Source organism: Microtus oregoni, unplaced genomic scaffold (genome assembly GCF_018167655.1).
Source record: "Microtus oregoni isolate MIOR12 unplaced genomic scaffold, Mior012 000024F_ref0000369, whole genome shotgun sequence".
NCBI lineage: Eukaryota > Metazoa > Chordata > Mammalia > Rodentia > Cricetidae > Microtus > Microtus oregoni.
The window spans coordinates 15,764,170-15,778,505 of NW_024543083.1; the positions used below are offsets into that span (position 1 = coordinate 15,764,170).

General features: G+C 49.6%; 1 protein-coding gene across 2 annotated transcripts in view; it reads right to left on the bottom strand.

Annotated features, from left to right (window-relative positions):
• Positions 1 to 14,336, bottom strand: part of Dlgap2 (DLG associated protein 2) — a 691,629-nt gene that overhangs the window by 20,152 nt on the left and 657,141 nt on the right. For both annotated transcript variants that reach the window (XM_041673600.1, XM_041673601.1), the window contains 4 exons: positions 13,644 to 13,993; positions 12,746 to 12,787; positions 6,416 to 6,501; positions 4,623 to 5,038 (listed from right to left, as the gene is read on the bottom strand). In XM_041673600.1, coding sequence (XP_041529534.1) covers positions 4,623 to 5,038; positions 6,416 to 6,501; positions 12,746 to 12,787; positions 13,644 to 13,993 — 894 coding nt within the window. The remainder of the gene's footprint in view (positions 1 to 4,622; positions 5,039 to 6,415; positions 6,502 to 12,745; positions 12,788 to 13,643; positions 13,994 to 14,336) is intronic.

Below are 14,336 nucleotides of genomic sequence, written 5' to 3' on the forward strand. Positions count from 1 at the left end.
TGGATCCTGGCTAACAAGCAGGTGCTAATGGCAGGTGAACTTGGCCTCTTCATGAATGGGAGCGATTCTTATCTGAGGCCTATACTGTAAATAGCTTCCTGTAATTGCAGGGAATTTGAAGTGAAAATTCAATTTATTCTTTACCACTCTGCTTGCCGAATTTTGTCGGAGGTTCAACAGTGTCCTCTTAAGAGCTGCAGATAAGAGGTGGCACTCATCAGCATGCAAATTCCCAGAGAACCTGATGGTACCCAGGCCTTTGGTGCACACAAAAAATTTGATTAGCTAACTTGGCTCTTGGAATTTATTTTCCACATGTCTCGTTTAATTTCTAATTCTATGAAAATTTGCTAGGAAATGCCAGCACCATATTCTGAAATTCAGAGTGGACTTTAGAGAATCTGCAGAATTTGAAAGGACTGTCTGGTGTTGGCAGCCTCTCTTGGGATTCCCTGCAGTGCAGGAGGTGGGCACTGCTCCCAGAAATGTCCCTTCAGGACCCAGGCCTTGTCTCTTTCAGGTCATGAGCATATAACTTAGGTGTCTGGCTCCCCACAGGCTCTCCCCACACCCTTAGTTAGATTCTGGCCAGCTGATAACATTGCCAGCCTGGCCCCCAAACTGGACATACTCTCTGGCCTGGCTCCTTCCAGAAGTCTGTAATCAGTGGGTATCCCCTCGGCTTACAAACGGACAGGCCGATAATGCGCACGCATCCTCCCTACACTTAGTGCTGCCGCCTGTACCCTGGAATCTGGTTTGCACAGAGGCTATCATTACTCCCACTCTCTTCCAGCTGCTTCAGATGTCCTGGCCAAGCAGAGGCAGGGACAGTTTCTCTTCAGCGCCGTGCTCCTTACCCGTGCTCTGTTTGTCATCTTCCCTGACACTGTTCGGTCTTACATGAATAAGCCCTATAGGTGGACATGCCCATCGACATACATTTGTACCCCTCGTGGAAAACGGCCTGGGAGACCCTGTGGCAGGCACCTGTCCCACGCTGGGATTATGTGACTTGTGACACTTATTTGTCCTGACTGTGAGGGGGCACCTGGGATGACTGACCTCTAAAGGAGCTCCCTGATTGCCTGACATGCCTGGCATCCAACTGGGGAATGCTCAAGTGAGCAGATGTTGGGGGTTATTTACACAAGGAACCTCAACACCCATCACTGGCATGACTGTACGTGTGCTCCTGGATGGGTCTTGAGAGACCCCGCTCCGTGCAGTCACTGAACAAGGTACTTGGGACATTTTTCTTGGTTTCAAAAGACGTAGTAAGTTTTGGTTTTACCTCACATCCTCACCTGTTTGTTTTAATTCAGATGAAAACCCCCACACTTGAGGTTTACAGCCGTCTTCGGCATCTCCTAAATATTTCCATTTTTGCACTGTAACTATGAGGCCTGCACAATAGAACTCAACCTGAACCAGTTTGCATTTGGCTCAGGCTAGCCTTTATTAGCCACACGGCACTGAGTAAAACCAGATCCATTCATTCAGTTCAGTGAACTGTGATTACAAAATTATAGTTTGGGCAAAAATTATTTCATGTAATGGAAATTTCAATACTCAGAGCTCAGAGTTTTGGCTTTAATAAGCCATTTAATTTAATCTTAATTTTAAAAGGGCGGAGACTGATGGCTGTTGCTAAAATAGGAACTAGACTTGGAGGTTATCTCACTTTTAAACATTATCAGGGAAGCATGAACGTGACTAATCCTGGGAGAGCTGCATGCGCTAGTCACACGGGGAGATGCGGTTAGAGCCATGTCATCCCTGCTTATGAGTGTCCAGGAGTTTAGAATTTAGGGACACCAGAGCTTCTACTCCCTGTCCCCTGTGCTCAAGGCTTACAGTGTGGAAGCCACGCTCAGTGGAGAAACAAACATTAAGTCAAACATTCACCAGCTGTTTCAGGGTTAGGGCCATGCGATGCTCCCAGCCCACACCTGAGGGCACAGACCAGTGTCCTGCCATTCTGGAATTGCTTATAGAAGATGGGGGAGGACTGTGAATGCTGCTGTTCGATAAGCTTACCCTCCTCCCCACCTCTTTCTTCCCAATTCTGGTTTGCAGAAGTCTTTGTGTGAAGGTACCACGGAGGCATAAAACACAACAACCGTGATCTCAGCATTCAGAGACCCAGAAGTCTCCAGGACAGTGCCAAGACAACCCTTGAGAAACATGGACCTCGTCAGGGTACAGAAGGGTACACACCAGGCAGGTGTGAAGGGCAGTGCTTCTACGCTCTGTGTCTCTTTTGTGTGACAGCATCTGCTTTCTGGACCATCAGAGTATAGCACAAATCCACACTGTCCACACAGGCACTGGGGAAGTTTCTGCATGGAGAGCGCCTCTTGGATCGGAGTTTTTGAAGAATTTTAGCTACACTTCTCTCATTATCCTCATGTCTTGTTTTTCCAGTCTATGGCTTCTCCTGGTCCTTCCCCTCTCACCCTTCCCTTCCATGCCAAAACCTACTCATTCTTGTATGATTTTGGCCTACCAAGAGCGGCTAGCCATACAAGCAGTCAATGAACACCCGCTGACCATAAACATCACTAATAGAGAACAGATGATAACACTCACAATCCCCTAAATGTTAGATAGCACATTTAAGAGACTACAGCCAGGAGGTGGGGGCATTTACTCTGATCTCTAGTTGGCCTAGAGGGGCCTTCCCAGAGCCAATGACTGCCAGGCACGCATCCACACACTGCACAGCTGTGACGCTGGATCGTGTGACCACTGCAGCTACGTACAAGCACTTTTGTGGTACAACAGGAATTTCACAGTTTTCTGGGATTCCCCCAGAGAGAAGAAAATTACAACCTGTGACCATGTTCCACCTCTGTATTTCCACAGCCCTGCCCCAATAACCTGTCATCCTCGGAATTCTCCCTGGACCACAAATGGGATGGACAGCAGCGGGGAGTGGAAAGACAGACTGTGTCGGGGGGGGGGGATGCAGAAGAAAATGGACAGAGTGAGGATATCCCCAGAAACAGAGCAGTCACGCACAGAACTGTGAACGTGCAAGGCAGACACTCAGCGTGGGGCTGAGCAACGGGGATAAGAACCCCCGGTACTGCCCATGCTTGGCAATGTCACCGTCTGTTTTATAATAGTGAGCACCAAGGCACACATGTGACATGCTTAGCATAGACCTCGGCAGACAGTGCATGGTCGATAAACATTGCCTTTAAAGAGTGTCTAACCCTTGGGAAAGTACAGTGTAGACTAAGCCTGGAGAAGAAAATAAGGTGACGCCCATTATCATACACACAGAGCGGCCACTGCATCCACATTTGCATATTCAAAAGCAGATTGGAATCTCTAGGATGCACAAGGACTTGAGCACAAACGGTGTGACCATCCTGGAGGGTGAGAGGTTCTGGAGTCAGGCGCGCTACTCTTGTGCCATGAGGTCACAGGTGACATGCTCTGGAGACATTTATGCCCCTCTTTTTAGTTGTCAGATTAATGGACTCCAAAGAATTGAAAAAAAAAAAACAATTCCCAGGACTCCCACGTTGGTGGAAGGAAAAGGCTGAAGAGCCGGCCAGAGGAGAACCTGTTCTGACAGGCTACACAGACATGCTTACGTCTTCTCATTTTGTTTAATCTTTCCTCTAAACGTGACATTGCTACAGAAAAAGCTGAGAAAAGCTGGTAGTTCTCTCTTCTTAATTTGACTAAATTAGCTGAATCCATTTTCCTTGATCAATGTGCATACTAATTTAAGAATTGGTGGGTTTATTAATAGAACTGCCTCATAACAATGTCAGAATAAAATATAGATAAAACAATGATTTCTGAATCTTACTCAATCTGTCCCTCCCTCCCTTTCCCTTCTTTCTCCTCTTCCCCTCACTTCTGTCCTCTCTCTCCTTTTCCCTCCTTTCTCCCATGACTCCCTCCTCCCTATCTCACTCTTTTCCATCCTCCTCCTTTTCTCTCTCCTCCCTCCCTCTCTTTCCTTGTCCTCTTCCACTCCCCATCCCCACTCTCACCCCAGCCTCTGGGAGCCACATTCACACATGTGAACCACTTGATTCCACTTCTTGGTGGTGAATTTCTTCAAGTAAAAGAGAGGGAGGTAGAGAGGGAATCTTTTACTCACTATGTGGGGTAGCGGGGACCTGAGAACCTGAGGGTTTGGACAGGTGTGCACTGGGCATGCTCAGTCGAGGGTCCTGTGGTTAGGAGAGTCCTATTGTACCTATAGTGGGTAATTCTTGCTTTGGTGTTCCTTTAATGTCATGTCAGGGGTCATAAAAACGGGACAAAAATAAGAATGCTCCAAATTCAGCGATCAATGAACTGATTAGCGAAACCAGCCGTGTAGCCCACCTTTGGGGAAGGGTTAGAGGGAGCTCATACTCAACCTACAGAACGAAGCTAAACCGAAAGGCAAGTGCGCCCCGCGGGAGCGAGAGCTGCTTGTCTTTCCATGTTTTATGTTGCTTCTCAGGATGGAGCAGAGGTCAGCAGAGAACATTTGGCTTTTGTGTGCTCAAATGTGGAAGGGACATTTCCCTACCGATACCGACATTCGTCCTTTTGCCTCCCTGAGAGGTTACCAGTCCGACACACTGTGGGGAAAGGCAAACTCTTACTTTCTTCTGAGAGGTCGTTCTCCTCTGCTTCTCTCTCCATCTCTTTACACCAGCCTTCCATCCTCTTCGTCTCTGTGTGCAGCAATTTCAGGAACCACGAGCCATCCCTTCGACACGGAGACATCCTCCCAGTCTCCACTGTGTCCAGTGATGGCTCCAGCCAGGGGTCGGGTGGGGGCAGAGTGGCAGTGTCCACCTGTGTCCTGTAGTCCTCCCTGTAACTGAAGAGGCCCTGCGTCCGCACAGTCCTCAGCGCCCCGTACTGGGTCGGGGTGCTGGGCTCCGAATGTCGCTGGAAGGAGGATCCGAACTGCAGGCCCTTGTCCTCCATGGTGATGTGACCAGGGAAGCCCTCCAGTTCTAGGTCAGCCTGGACAGCCGCCGTGACGCTGTTTGAGCGCTTGAAACGACCGTGCCTGGAAAAGGAGGGAAGGAGAGAGACGAGATGCTGCCTCATTCCCACACCCTTCGTGGGACACTCCCGGGCCTTAGCTACACCCACTGGCAAGTTCATCTTGTGGTGCTCCAGTGTCACTGTGAGGAACACAGGGTGTGACAACTGAATGGACTTCCACATCTACCGAACTCAAATTCTAGGTACCATCATCTGCCATTCAAGCGTACTGAGTAGGAGAGAGCGGCATGCCGAGGCCACCTTCTGCGTAGCTCAGTGGTTCTCAACCTTCCTATCGCTGTGACCCTTTAATACAGTTCCTCATGTTGTGGTGACTCCCCCACAATAAAATATTTTTCTTTGTTACTTCATAACTGTAATTTTGTTATTGTTATGAATCACAATGTAAATATCTGCTATTCAGGAGACCTGATAAGGGACCCCCAAAGGGGTCGAGACCCAAGCTGGAGAACCACTAACCTAGAGACATGCTCTGTTTATAAACTGTGGCTTATATATAAAGCAGTGCCCTCTGTACATCTTTAGGTTATAATCTGAATTTCTTTGCAGTCCAGATCTTTCCTGTTTGGTCCTAAGACCTTTCCGGGAAGACTGCCCCCAGCACCATCCTTAGGAGAGGGTGCCTGCAACTTTCAGGGTAGAACCTGGTGCTTTTTGCTGCTGTGTAGCTGGCAAGTATGTTCTTTACTACAAGGGAAACAATTTTCCTGCACTGCTTCAAAATGACATCATCTAGCTGGGTGTGGCAGTGCACACCTTTAATCCCAGCACCCAGGAGTTTGAGGCCAGTGTGGTCTACAGAGCGAGTTCTAGGACAGCCTGGGCTACACAGAGAAACCCTGTCTTGAAAAACTACACACATATACATATAATAATAATAATGTCACAGATACACATTTGTGTTCTATCCTTTTAGGTAAAACTCTTGAAGTGAGACAATTTCAGGACGTAGCTGACATCTGGCTTGCTCTCTTCCTCCTTCCCCTCCTTCTGCCTGCCCGCGTTTCTCCTCTTTCCCCCTTATTTCCAGCAATGTGAGGTGAGAAGCACGTCTGCCCTCCCTTCAGCCTAGTCTCCTTTTGAAAATGGATTCTGGATAAAGGACTTTGACCTCCCAGGGCTCAGAGCTATGATGCTATTTTGATAGGTGGTGAATTACTTTGAAAAGAATTATTCCCTTCCCTCTTTAAAAAAAAAAAAGACACGACCCATGTTCATTCAGACTTGAGCGACATAAACAGGCAGGGTATAAATGAATGGCCTATCTCTGCAGAAGGAATGACTGACGGCCAGTGTGGGGTTGAGCTGGAATCGTGCAGCCCTGTGCTTAGCAAGCCGCTAAGGGAGGGGGCACAGCCACCCTGAAGGGGGGAGTTACCGCTTCTCGTCTTCTACTTGCACACCAACAGAGTGGTACTCCCGCAGGCCTCGGCTCTCCGTGTCGGAATCCGTGGCTGTTTCTACCTAATTCAACACAGAACATCTCACGTTAGACCCGAGGCAGGGGATCTGGTCAGTGACTATTTTCTTCTTGTTCATTTGCTGTAATTAATTGTGCATTTGTTTAATCAAAGCAGAAATGCACTTGACCCAGTAGAAACAGAAAGGGGGACTGAGAGAGAGAGGGAGGGAGGGAGAGGGAGAGAGAGAGAGAGAGAGAGAGAGAGAGAGACTGAGAGAGACAGGGAGGGAGAGAGGGAGGGAGAGAGGGAGGGAGGGAGAGAGAGAGAAAGAGAGAGGGAGGGAGGGAGGGAGGGAGGGAGAGAGAGAGAGAGAGAGAGAGAGAGAGAGAGAGACAGAGAGAGGGACTGAGAGAGACAGGGAGGGAGAGAGGGAGGGAGGGAGAGAGAGAGAGAGAAAGAGAGAGGGAGGGGGAGAGAGAGAGAGAGAGAGAGAGAAAGGGCATTTAGGGTATTTATGTGGCTACTGGGTTTCATTCAATTTTTACATAACTACTTGAACTCAAGGCTGCTCTTGAGCCTTTTAGACATATGCAGATCAAATTGCTTAGTTCAGCTCAGGCAAAAAAAAAAAAAAAAAAGTCTCTGCTGACGGCATGTCACAGGACATGAAAGCTTGTATCACACTCCGCAGTGAAGAAGGTGAGGACGGGGTGAGCCAGACACAGCTAACAATGACAAATCAGCCATTTAGGAGAGTGTGCTGATGACTGCAGCCGCACACAGAACGACACGGGAGGGACGGACGAGGGCATCTCCGGGGACATGAGGAAGCCTTGTGGCTGCTGGGATGGCCGGCAGGCTGCTCAAGGTGACAACAGAGACAGGTATCCTGAAGAGACTCCTCACTATGGCCCTGTTTGCTAGGAAGTCCCCCCAACCCACCAGGCATTGGAATGCCTGTCAGCCATGAGAAGCTGTTATGCAAGGGACCCCGGGGTAGGAAGTTCTGTGAAGCCAAGGCTGGTGAAGCTGTGGAGATTCTTCCAGGCACCAGACAGCCTCCTCTTTTCCCACAGCACCGTCTGAGGCATCTCCAGGACTGCTGAGCCCAAATCCAAATGTCATAATAGAAAAACACATTTTCTTAAAAATTTAAGTCCCTACCAGGAAGTAGTCAACACCTCGCCACTGTACCCTGTGTGTTTAGGAGGAGAAACCAGGCCTGGCTGTGATCTGTGGCGGCTCCTCCAGGCCTCATGAGCCCAGGGGACATGGAAGTCATGTTTGTGTCTAATTTGCTTGACCAGCAGCCAGATACTTCCTAAGCGTTGTTGCTTATCATCCACACAAAGACCCCAGGGCTGTTCCTAGAGGACCAGGGAAGGCGAGCAGCTTGCCCAAGGGCACTCAGCTTCGCAGAGGCAGTGCCAGGATTCCAGCCCAGGTGCCCGTGACCTCAGAGCTCTGCTCTGTACCCCTCATGGCCGCGGAGTCTCAGAGCTGCTGCATTTCTTATCAAAGGGTGGAGGCTGGAGACTTCCTGTCCCTGTGAGACAGCTTCACAAGGAAGGAGATGCTGGAGGAGCAGCGATCCGTGCTGCCAGGTTCCGACAGCTGGAAGGAGGGAGGGATCAGATGCAGATCATTCTGGAATGACAACCCTGACCTTCCTGTTAGGGGTCCCCATTCTGCCTTCTACTTGTAAGTGGCCATGGCCCTGTTCAATTGTATGTGCCTTGCTGGACATGCAAATCACTGACACTTCACACAAAGACCTTATTATAAATTACTATGTTTAAAATTCTATGTCAGGATATGGGGGCTACCACTTATTCATTCATTTTGCCAGGGACAGAACTCGGGGGCTCTGCATACACCGCTGAATTCCATCCCAGCTCTATCTTGTATTTTAACTATATGCCAGTCTATGCTGTGAATGAAACTTAATTGACCTATTTGATCTTCAATGGAGGGAGAATTTCGGTGAGGTCTAGCTTTCTGTCATAGTTCATGATGATTCTTATAAACATTCTTGAGCACACTTTCAGGAACATCTTCATATGCCCTGTGCCTGTTGACTCATTTTTTACAGCTTTTGAAGATTTTGCCACTTATTTTCTTGAGACCTGGTCTTACTGGTCACTCAGCCTAGTCTCAAACCTATGATTCTCTTGCCTCAGCCTCGCAAGTTCTGGATGATAGGCGTGCCTGGATTTATATCACTAAATGCAAGCGATGAATAAGGTGAGTGGCATAAATCAACGTGTATCCTCTCAGGGAGATTTTGAAGTGGAAACAGCACATATTTTTGTCATAAAAATATTGAAAATAGTTGTCTAATTTACTTCACTCCTGGGAATTCAGCTGAAAGAGACGGTAATACATTCTGACCCATGTGAGGTCTCCATCATAGTATTATTTGTAAGGGGAAATATAGGAAAATAGAGGCTGTGGAAGAACTCTCCAGTAAATCATTATTTAGTCATGATGATGGATGCCCTGCAATTATTTAAATGATGGTTGTAAAGTTAAAAATACAAAAAATGGTTTTGATGGAATTAGACTAAAGTGCATGGATTGGCAGGCATCATTGGCCACAGTGTTAGGAGACATACATATATGCCTATGTGTACACACACACACACACACACACACACACACACACACACAGAGAGAGAGAGAGAGAGAGAGAGAGAGAGAGAGAGAGAGAGAGAGAGAGAGTAGAGCCCTTCTGAGTGACTCTGGGGGCAGAAGCTGTATCGGGGGTGGGAGGTCCCCAATAAACAGCGAAGAACCGCACATAGGCAAGTAATTCTGAGGTGACTGAGGTGCCTTTACACTCCTAGGGATGGCTACTCCCAGCTCTTGCCGGGCTGTATACAGAGGGCAGTAGTGAGCTGGAGCCATGAGGAGAGGGTGAGCATGGACCCTGTGGTATGTGATCTGCATGAGACATAAGGAATTGGACGGGTTTGATAGAGATGGTCTACATGTGTCTCTGGGTGTGTGCATGTATGTCTGCATGCCCAAGCGGGATGGTAATAGGGCCTAAGTCGAGGCGTTCTTTCCTGTGCCCACGTTTTCTCTCACACCAGACCAGGGTTGGCACCAAACTTCAGCAAAGCCGCCCCAGTCTGAACCTGAACTGCTGCTGGATTCTAAGGTGGAAGATCTGAGTATTGAGATTGCTCAGGAGTACACCTGAGCTTCCATCTGCAATCTTCGCTCTCCAAACAAACAAGCTCCTTGGGCTCGCTCTTGTAAGCCTTCCTTGGAGCAAGGCAGATGTATTGCTTTTGAGATTAAACTCACTGTTTCCTTCAGGGGCCCAGCCTAAGTCCAGGAGCGAAGCAGGATGTCTTATTGAGGAGCTTGGGGGTTCCAACTTAACAGCGGTGGGAGCAGTGTGTGCTTGTGTGTGTGTGTGTCTGTATGTGTGTATGTGTGTGTGTGTGTGCGTGCACACATACACACATACCATGTACTGAGCACAGGGTAGACATAGTCATCTCAGTAGGACCCGCAACAGAAATTGTCACAAGGCTTCCCGAGGTGCTGCTCATTGTGACAGCTTGGGAAGGGTCTTGTGGCGACTGTCCCCATATCAGAGGGATGCCCAAGCCCATGGGAACAAAGACTTCCTGCCTTCTACCGAGGCAGTTTCACAAGCCCACATGGCCATACAAAATGAAGACCTTGCCACAACAGACACTCTGTAAATGGATAAAACCAAAAACCAAAACCAAACCAAACCAAACAAACAAACAAACAGGAAAGGATTAAGTAGGCCTGCCATGGTGAAGAGTGAGGGAGTCAGTTGACAGACGGCTCGCGGTCCAGTGACCTGAGACGGCTCTTCAGAGGAACAGCCTCTTCTTCTCAGCCCAGGACTGGAAACATCAGCTCCAGATCTGAGTTAAATCCAGAGCTCTCAAGGACTGACGCCATGCTAGACTGAATTCACCCAGTAGGGTCCAGCCATCTAAGGCACAGGGGGTGTGGAGTACATATTTATTCTACGCTGAAAGGGAGGACAGGGTGACATGTGCGGCCACGTAAAGAGCAGAGCCCAGCAGGCTCCATTGCGATCCTGGAGCCGAATCTTTCAACAGTGTTCCTTTATTTTTAATTATGTGCATGTGTGTGCTTGTGTGTGCATGAATGCTTGTGTGTGCATGTGTGCACACGAGTACCGTGCCTGTGGGGGCCAGAGGTGTTGCTCTCTTGGCGCTGCTCTAGGCTACTGAGAGTTGTCTGACATGCTCCTATCCTCCACAAAAGCAGTGCATGCTCTGAACCACTGAGTTGTCTCTCCAGGCCCTTGAATCCTAGTTTTGACCATATAGGGTCACGTGATACCTGCAGACTAGGTGCACTTACTCCGGGAGCCAATGGGCCATCACGTTCATTAGACAGCAACATTTACCAATCAGACACTGTGCATTAGCGGGCTCTACCCGTTTCCCCAGAAAAGGAAGGTTCTGGGTGTAGCAGTTTGAAAGAAAATGGCCTCCGAAGGAAGTGGCACTATCAAGGAGATGTGGCCTTGTTGGAGGCAGTATCTCACTGTGGGGCGGGCTTTGAGGTCTCTTCTCTTAAGTGCCACTCAGTGTGACAGTCAGTCAACTTCCTGACTTCCTGTTGCCTCTGAGTCAAGATGTAGCACTCTCGGCTCCAACACCATGTCTGCCTGCATGGCCACCATGCTCCCCGCCATGATGATAATGAAGTGAACCTCTGAACTATAAGGGTGTCACCCCAACTAAACGTTTCCTTATTAAGAGTTGCTGTGATCATGGTGTCTCTTCACAGCAATAAAACCCTAAGACTCTGGGTAATTGGGCAGGGGTGCTGGGACAGGCCCTTCAGAGCTGGATGCCATGTTGACGGCTCTTTCCAATAAGCCAAGGACAGAGTAAGGCTGTTCCTGGATCAGGCGGGTTGGGTAATCCCAGCAGGGTACATGAAGAATGCTAAGGCAGGCTCCTTCGGTACAGCATTGCTTTCCAATCTGGTTTCAATTCTCTGAGCAGAATAGCTCTGTCAGGGATGTGGGAGGCGACCCCTGGGCTTTATCCATTACGGTGGCACTCACAGCAGTGTGCTCTCAGGCAAGGCACTGACCCTCCCTGGTCAGCTGTGTCCCCTCCATTGGTTGGGAATAATGACACCTGGTCCAGAGGGTCACTAGTGAGGGTTAAGGGACGCTATGTTGGAGATCTAGGAGCAGGGACACAGCATAATCTTATTTACTTGTTTATATCTGCTTCATGTCTCCCAAGCATTGGCTGGTCTCTAGGACCTGGGTGTCTATGAATGGTCTTTCACTTTGAAAGGCTACTTCTCCAAGTCTCCACTCTTCCTGGTGGATCTGGGACCTGGCCACATCTCCTTGTTACCCTGACATTTGTGTCTCTTCCACTATGTTTTGAGTTCTGCTTCTCAACTGATTTTTATCTAGACACTTATGAAGATCCAGGTTCATGGGATTCCTTTTCCTTTCTCCACTGAGAAAAGAAGTTGAGCGAGTTTACCAACCCCGTGTCACGAAGCTCACACGTGTCTCCACTGAGCATCCACCCACCAAAAACGGACATCCATTCCAAACCCAACAAGGAACTGAGAGCTCGCTATGTGCCAGGCACTGTGCTAGGTGCTGGGGTACCGAGAGGCAGGAGGCACGGGCCCAGCCTCCATAGAGCACAGTGGGAGAGGATGGTGCCTGGAAACATTCACAGAGGCAGAGACTCAGCCAGAGGTATGCGGGGTCCAGCTGCGAGGAGGAACCGCTGTGTGTGAGCTCGGGTGCGGGCCCAGCTATGAGGAGCACCAGGAAGTCTGTGTCCATTCGGAGCATGGTGTCCATCTCTATGAGCTCCTGAAATGGCACCCACCCCTTTTAGCTGCTCAGAGGTGAGCCTTTCTCCTCAGTCCTAGGGTGGACCACGGATGGACAACTGTGGCCAAGAACCCCAGGGGGTAGTTTGAAGACCTGGTAGGGAATGTGTCCTGGTGATTTTGGAGAACTCTGGCTGTGCTACAGATGGGCCTATGGACAGAGAAACGGCGAATGTCCCACACTCCTCCGGTTTCTAGGACCCCATGTAGGGTCGGGGCTAAGTTATTCCTAAGGGTCGGCAAGGGTTCTGTGCAACCATGTGAAGCACCCAGCAGAGTTCCTGGCACATAGAGCCAGGACAGAGAGGTGACAAGAGCAGTCATATGAAGAATCCAAAGAAGAGAGAGAGAGAAGAAAAAAAAAAAACACTTCATGCGAACTTGGATTTGGAGATTTGGATACTTACATCTGACCTTGGGTAGGGTTGATGATCAGGGAATTCAGAATCCTAAACAAAACAATGAAGCCACAGTGTGGAGACCTGGCTCAAGGACCCAGGCAGGTGGGCTGACACCCCCCTGGTTTCTGCCTGCCCCTCCCAGCCCCAGTCCTGTATGGGGCCGTCACTTCCACCTCTGTGTACCTCATTCTTGCAGGATGATTTTAAAGCCTGCCAGACACAGGCTGAGCAGAGGTGTAAAAAGCAAGAGGCAAATGGCGTCAGCAAAGCTTGGCCCTTGCAATCATGTCCACTAGGGCTTGGAGGAGTCACTTGAGACTGCCTGTGAGACAGGGATCCTATTGTGTATTGGGTGCTTCACTAAACCCAAGCCAGGCCCCCTGGGTCAGCTGAGGAGTGGCCGGGACAGCCAGGTTGGCAGGCCTCATGGGATGGTGGGGTGCCCCTGCAAGGTCTGCAATAACAAGGTGCCGCTCTTCTATGCAGGTCTCTGGGACATAAGGCAGTGTGGGAAAGGACCCTGCTGCACATGGCCCCTGTTGGCCACACCCTTAGCTCACACCACAGTGCTTGGATCTGTTTGCCCCTTTGTTCCCCACACTCCTTGAAGACTGAGATGTTACAACAAGTCATTGTGACGGATCCCCTCAGCCCCTTTAAAGGTCTCTGTATAATCTATCCAAATCATCTACTTAGCGGTCGGCCCCGAGGACCACACCTCTGTGTGTGGGGTGTCCCTAGGTTTCTGGGCAGTACATGAGTCTCATCTCTCTGGGGTCTGTCATGCTGCAGCAGGCACAAGCGGCCTCTCAGCCTTACTGTCCCACTTCTGTTTTTAGGGGCTGAGACTTGAATTTTGATTCAGCCTACACCGTCGCCAGAGAGGGTGGTCAGGGGAGACTACCTGGACCCCGATGGAGGAGCAGCGGCTCTTGAGGAGCTCCTCAGCCTTGGACACCAGGATGGCCTTGTCACTGGTCCTCGTGGAGCCGCTCTGCGCCTCAGTGGCATGGCGCTGAGCCGCAGCTGTTTCCAGAGCCAGATTCATGGCCTTGTTGCTGTCCAGACTGTCCATGGAGTTGTAGAGGCCACGGCTATCTTGGGTCCACGGGGACATCCTCTGGGCCCGGCTGTCCTGGTAGGCGTCCTGTGTCGATTCCGTGCTGCTCTGGGCCGTCACTGAAATCAGAGGCTTGGAGGTGGTCCGCGGAGGCACCGGGGGAGGCGTCTTCTTGTAATTCGTGTAGGAGACAGCTACGAGAGAAGAAGGCTCAGTCAGTCAGCTGAATTCCTCCATGAAGCCCGCCTACATCTCTGACATATGCGTATCTCATAGTCCAGCCTGTCTGTTTCTGGACATCTGACCTTAGAAAGTCAGGCTTTCTAAGGCTGGGCTTAAAGATATCCGTGTGTATATATATGTAACAACAGAAGACATTATAAAAGGACCTAGGTACCCAGCAACACAAGTTAGAAATCTCTCTCTCTCTCTCTCTCTCTCTCTCTCTCTCTCTCTCTCTCTCTCTCTCTGTGTGTGTGTGTGTGTGTGTCTATGTGTGTGCAGGACAGAACACTCTACACTGCTGATTTCACAGAC